Here is a 6,000-nt window from a genome sequence, read left to right as displayed (position 1 = left end):
ACAAAAAACCCACTGAAATGGAACTGGTCACTGGAAACTCTGTTTCTGCTCTATACTATACAGCTGTCATGTCAGGCAAAAAGTAATTTGTAGAGCAGCTTTGTGGTCCACTGTATTATGTAGGAAAGACAATGTACTGGAAGAGCGAGGACTCAGTCATTTCGTGTCTACTACTGAGAAACTAAATTCTGTAGAGAACATGAGGCTAAATGAAGCTCAATAAAGATACGTTGGAAGAATCAATGAAGAGTTTACACAAGGGTAAAATAAAGAGTTCCAAGCGCTCTCATTGCTAACCGTACACTCTCTCTGACTGTTTCAAGTGGTTTTGCGGGTCATCCAAGCACTAATCTTTTCTTAGCCCGAACACATTTAAAGAGGGAAGGTGCAGCGCACTGTGAATGTTTCTCTCTGAACTTCCTTAAGTCAACTGGGCGGAGGCCCTACCCGTTCAGGCACCTGCAATTTCCGCCCTTCTCCTTCCCCTTCTTCCGGGCTACCGTCCCCGCTCATCACCCGGCCTGTGGTCCACTCCCACCGCCAGCTGGAACCCTGGGGACTACGACGTCCCTCAAACCTTGCTTCTAGGAGACAAAAAGGTAATGATCGTCATGTATTAAGTCAAGGTCTTCACGTGAAAGCTTTATTTGGGTAGGAAAACCTAGCCTACGAGAAACGGGTCCGTGCGGTCATGCCTGACTGCCTGTCTCCGGGTCAAGGCTGCCAGGACCAGCTCCAGCTTTCCGCCGGAGAAGGTTGTCCTTTCCCCTCGGAACTCTGGCTTCCCTAAAGCGGACGCACCTCCTTCCAGGCCTCACCTCCCGCCGGCTCTGCCCGGCCCGGCCCACCTCGGCGCCCACCCATTGTCCCCTCGGGCAGTCACCGAGCGCAGATCCCGAGCTCTCGATTGGAACGCCTCCCCATCACTCAGCCACACTCAGGGGCTGGACGCCTCACTCCCGTTTCCGAGCCATAAAAGGTCTAGGGCCGCTTCCCCCAAGCCAGCAGGTAAAGCTGCGGCCGCGGGAGGGAGGCCGGGAGGGGCCGCGCGCCCCGGTCGGCCCCACCGGGCAAGGGGAGCGGCGGGCGGGCGGGGGGAGCGCACCACACACAACCCTTCCTTGCCGTGCGACCGCGCCCTGCCCCCGCCCCAGGGCCCCCGCCCCGCAAGTCTTGATCACAATGCCGGAGCCGCCGAGCCACCCTCGTCATCCTGCCCGGGGACGGCCCTGGGGCAGTTACTACCGCGAACCACGGAGGGCGGAGCGGGGCGGGCCGGGCCTCGGGGAGAGGTGGGGGGATGTGAAAAGTCCCGGATGTTGCTGAACGGGAGCCCCTTCCAGAGGGAGTGACTGGGGCAAGCGCAGACGGCCTGAGCAAAAGCTAAGGTGGGGGTAGGGAGAGAGCGCCTTCCCACAGGCTGAGAGGAAGAGTGGACCGACGGAGGCTGCAGGGGAGAGGGAGAGAGAGGGCGTCGGGGACCCAAGGGGAAAGCGAGGAGTGGGGGGGTTTGCGGGAAAAGAAAAAAAAGCTTCCTGCCTAGGTGCACTCGGGACAAGCGTAGAGGAGCTGGGAGCCGAGCGGGGTAGAAGTGGCGGCTGCAGGCGAGGACGCACGCGCCTCCGCTCGCCCTGCAGCGCGGGCGGGCAAGACGCGCGCCGGGGAGCGGCGGTTGCGCGGGGCCCAGATCGCTGTGGGCACCAATCAACGGTTGCCATAGCAGCGTTTGACGTCATCGTGCGTGTGGTGCCCCTGCTGCCGGGGCTGGTGATTGGAGGAAACCCCGTGTCTGCGGAGCGGCTGTAGCCTGTGAGCAGCGAGATCCAGGGACAGAGTCTCAGCCTCGCCGCTGCTGCCGCCGCCGCCCAGAGACTGCTGAGCCCCTGCCCGTCCGCCGCCACCACCCACTCCGGACACAGGTGAGGAACCCGGCCGCCGCCGCGCCCCGCTCCTTCCTGTCCCAGGCCAGCCTTCCGAACGCGTGGGAGCCGTCCTCGCTCCGTCCCCTCATCCCCACTCGCCCCGCGGTGGCGGCGCCGGGCTGAGGCGGAGTCTCCTCAGCGGACACGGGCGGCGGCTCCTCTTCCGCTGAGCTCGGGCGGGCGGCTAGCGGCCGCCTCCGACTCCTTGCTTCCGCATCGACGCCCCGGCGCCGATCGGTGCTCGCTCCCCCGTCCTGCCCCCGGGGGTGGGGAGGGCGCCTACACGCGAGATCCCCGGGGATCCCCCTGTCGCTGGCTCCCAAAGGTGGACGAGGCATGGCCGGGGCGCCGCCGGCCGCGATCCGTCCCCACCCTTGTCTCTGCGGGCTCCTACCCCCTCCCTCGTCGCCCTTCTCGCTTCCGCCCGAGATAATGACTCGGCGGCGGCGGCGGCGGGCATCGCAGTGGCGCAGGTGAGGCCGCCCCCTCTTCTCTCCCTCGGCCGCCCCCTCCTTCCCCTCCCCCGCTCCCCCTCCCCCTCGCGCAGCCTCTGCGCTGGGCGCTGCGGCGGCGGGACCTGGCCCTCCCCCCTCCCCGGGAGGCGGTGGCGCGGCGGGGAGGGGCCGGGGGCCTCGGGGACCCAGGAGCGAGGAAAAGGCCCGGCCGAGAGCGGGCTGGCACGGCGGCGCCCGCCAGGTAGACCGGGGCGAGGCTGCGCGCCGGCGCGAGGGGGAGCACGCTGCGGGGTGAGGTTTTGGGGTGGGGCTCGCCTGGGACCTAGAGCTGAATTTCGTGGGCTCCGGGGTGGGAGGAAGGACTTGAATTTTCCTGGTGGGGGTGGGGGATGGGTCTTTTTTTGCTCCTTTCGAACGGGTGGGGGAAGTGCGGACGGGGGCTGCGAGTCCAGGTGGGGGTAGAGAGCGGGGTGGGGAGCCCGCCGTCGGCTTCCGTGCGTGATGGACTAGAACTGGAGGTTCTCTGCGCTCGGTTTGGGGACGCATATCCTGCTTTGGGGGCGGGTGACCCTGAGCATAGCCGCTGGTGGCCCGCTTGGCTGGGTGTGGCTCTCATCCCCTCCCCCACCTGCAGCTGTCGGTCCCTTAGAGACGGTGTACACGGGCATCGGCGCTGATCGGTGGCGGGGAAGGCGCTGGTGGGAGAGCGGGGTGTGTCCGTGGCGGGGCTGGTAGTGGTTCCGCTTCTGCGGGCGGCTGTGGCGTCTCTGCCCCGGGGTCGGGCGGCTTCGTTCCCCCCCCCTCCCCGCGGGACGGATTGGGCGGGGGCGCGGGCTGCTCCTCCCTCTGGCTCTGGTCGGAGGAGGGGGGAATTAACACTCTGCAGTAGGTTGGGCTCCCTGACACAGATCCGCCATGACAAAGGAGAGTCGGGGACTTGAGCTGAGGCTCCGACTTGGGCGGAGCCTGGAGGGGGGTGGTTACGGATAAGCGGACCCGAGGATTTTCACTTTCAAGTCCGGGTCTGCCGGTTTTCGTTTCACCGTAGCCGACGTCTCAAGTCAGGTAAGGGTTAAATGGGTGCGGTGAGTCCTGCCCGCAGTGTAGAGGCGAGGCCTTGGAGCACTCGTTACTGTGTAAGAAACCTTATCCACTTCCTCTTCTACCGAAGTGATTGGGTAGAGAATCCTTTGTACTGGTTTAAATCATTTTTCATTAGAAGCAGAATTAACCAGAGACTGTTTCTAAGATCGTAAGGGAAAAATTAGTAATTTAGACACCTGAGGAAAATAATACCGTCATAAAGGTTAAATAGTTTACGTATTGAGCTAACACCTTGCATCCAAAGTGGCTAAATAATTTGTTTAAAATGTGGGGACCTGTTCTCTCATTTAGTTAAAAAAATATTGTGAGGTTTCTCTGGAAAGGCAAAAGATGATTAATATTCGGGAGTCAGCTTCCAAGGTGAACTCTTCCGTTCACCTAATTTAAAAGTGCACTTTATTCAGGGTGTATATTTTTCTCTAAAGTCATTTTTTTCCTGTGGTATCGCTGTGTGGATTAGTATCTTTGTGCTCTTTGCCAACTTGCATAAGGATATCTTTCCAGAAAAATGTAGCTGAGGTAGATAGAAAAGGTCTAGGACACTAAAATGCGAGGGAAAGAGAATTAGGTGGATAGTCATGGTGAAGAACAGCTTGAGTGGTAACACCCAATTACAATATGACGGCTAGACGCAAAATGCAGCACTTTTACATTTCAACTGGAGCAATGACATTGGAAACACTTGTAAATTAAATACTTCCAACGTGATATATTCTAGTACTCACAGTAAGAGTTGAAGTGCCATGACCTGTGGATATTTTTATTTATTTTTATTTTTTTTTTTTTTTGAGACGGAGTCTTGCTCTGTCGCCCAGGCTGGAGTGCAGTGGCCGGATCTCAGCTCACTGCAACCTCCGCCTCCCGGGTTCACGCCATTCTCCTGCCTCAGCCTCCCGAGTAGCTGGGACCATAGGCGCCAGCCACCTCGCCCGGCTAATTTTTTGTATTTTTAGTAGAGACGGGGTTTCACCGTGTTAGCCAGGATGGTCTCGATCTCCTGACCTCGTGATCCGCCCGTCTCGGCCTCCCAAAGTGCTGGGATTACAGGCTTGAGCCACCGCGCCTGGCCAACCTGTGGATATTTTTAAAGCATGTGGACATACAACAAGATAAGGAGTTGAGGCATTAGGGTCAGATATTGATCCTTTGTGGTGGATTTATACTCAAAACATCTGAAAACAAAGAGTGGTCATTCCTCCCCACAAATTGTTATGCTATTATTGGCTAGCAAATGTTGCAGAGATCTAGTAGGTTTGGGGTGGGAGTAACACTAAAATTTAATCACTCCTGACGAGAGTATTATGAAAGTAAAAAGACATGAGTTAAACTGACGAAGAATTATGATTGTGGAAATACGATAGAAATCCAGATGTTCTCTGTAAACTGCTTTTACTATGGAAGAAAAGCTGCTTAATTTCAGATCACTTAGTGGTATTGGAAATGAGTTGAGATTTTGGTCAAGTAAGATTAGGGGTAAGTTTTTGAGGCAGCTTTTGGAAGTAATTTTGACCTTATGTGAAATCTGTATCTTCGGAACAAATTTTAGTTTTGCTACACTGATGTGTTAATAGCTGAAAGTTTACCTCTGATGCTGAGTATGCTAAATTTTTTTTCCTTTTCTCACTATCCTTTTGTGAGGCTGTATTTTAATTCCTCATGTGAACAGTCTTCCACAGGCAGTTAGATTTCAGGTTTAAAAAACTCATTTACCACAGGTATAATTTTGAGTCTGTTTATTTTGATGGGAAAAAATTTTAAATACTCCTTTTTTCCCCCCTGCAGAACATCCAGTCATGGATAAAAATGAGCTGGTTCAGAAGGCCAAACTGGCCGAGCAGGCTGAGCGATATGATGACATGGCAGCCTGCATGAAGTCTGTAACTGAGCAAGGAGCTGAATTATCCAATGAGGAGAGGAATCTTCTCTCAGTTGCTTATAAAAATGTTGTAGGAGCCCGTAGGTCATCTTGGAGGGTCGTCTCAAGTATTGAACAAAAGACGGAAGGTGCTGAGAAAAAACAGCAGATGGCTCGAGAATACAGAGAGAAAATTGAGACGGAGCTAAGAGATATCTGCAATGATGTACTGGTGAGAATCAATTCAGTCTGGCTTCATTATACTGTAAGGTTCCTATGAGTATCAGTTACATTATTCTCAACGTTTTCTTCGGTTTTTCTTTTCCTTTTAAACATTGTGTGTTCAAATTTAAAAGTCTTCATGGTGTCATAACTAAAAAGATGTTAAGAAAATTACAGATACGTGTATGTAAAGTAATTGTAATAATGATTATGAAACAGTTCAGTTTTAAAAATAACAGACTTTAGTATTGTGTATTAATTGAAAAGATAAACTAATAGTATTACTGCTTTACTTATGGTTAGAACATTTGTGGTAGCTCTATAGCTGGTTATCTTAAATGTACATCTATGGATAAAGGAATTTTACGTATTTTATGTAAGAGAGATGTAATAGGATACTCACTGTAGAAATAGTACTCTTCTCAGGATTAGCTGCTATAAT

General features: G+C 54.1%; 1 protein-coding gene across 8 annotated transcripts in view; it reads left to right on the top strand.

The window, feature by feature from the left end:
- Positions 1 to 455: 455 nt before the first annotated feature.
- The window catches only part of YWHAZ (tyrosine 3-monooxygenase/tryptophan 5-monooxygenase activation protein zeta), a 36,666-nt gene continuing 31,121 nt past the window's right edge, over positions 456 to 6,000 (top strand). Inside the window, exons 1-4 of one of the 8 annotated variants that reach the window (XM_023184003.1) lie at positions 472 to 599; positions 812 to 1,008; positions 1,724 to 1,919; positions 5,264 to 5,568. In XM_023184003.1, the coding sequence (XP_023039771.1) occupies positions 5,275 to 5,568 (294 nt within the window). In that variant the 5' untranslated portion in view covers positions 472 to 599; positions 812 to 1,008; positions 1,724 to 1,919; positions 5,264 to 5,274. Of the gene's footprint in view, positions 600 to 811; positions 1,009 to 1,720; positions 1,920 to 2,109; positions 2,396 to 2,468; positions 2,669 to 3,095; positions 3,443 to 5,263; positions 5,569 to 6,000 lie in introns of those variants that run through there. The other 7 variants (XM_023184005.1, XM_023184007.1, XM_023184006.1 and 4 more) reach the window with 7 other exon arrangements.

Source organism: Piliocolobus tephrosceles, chromosome 7 (genome assembly GCF_002776525.5).
Source record: "Piliocolobus tephrosceles isolate RC106 chromosome 7, ASM277652v3, whole genome shotgun sequence".
Taxonomy (NCBI): domain Eukaryota; kingdom Metazoa; phylum Chordata; class Mammalia; order Primates; family Cercopithecidae; genus Piliocolobus; species Piliocolobus tephrosceles.
The sequence above is the reverse complement of the archived record's forward strand: the minus strand, read 5'-3'. Positions and strand labels throughout refer to the sequence as shown.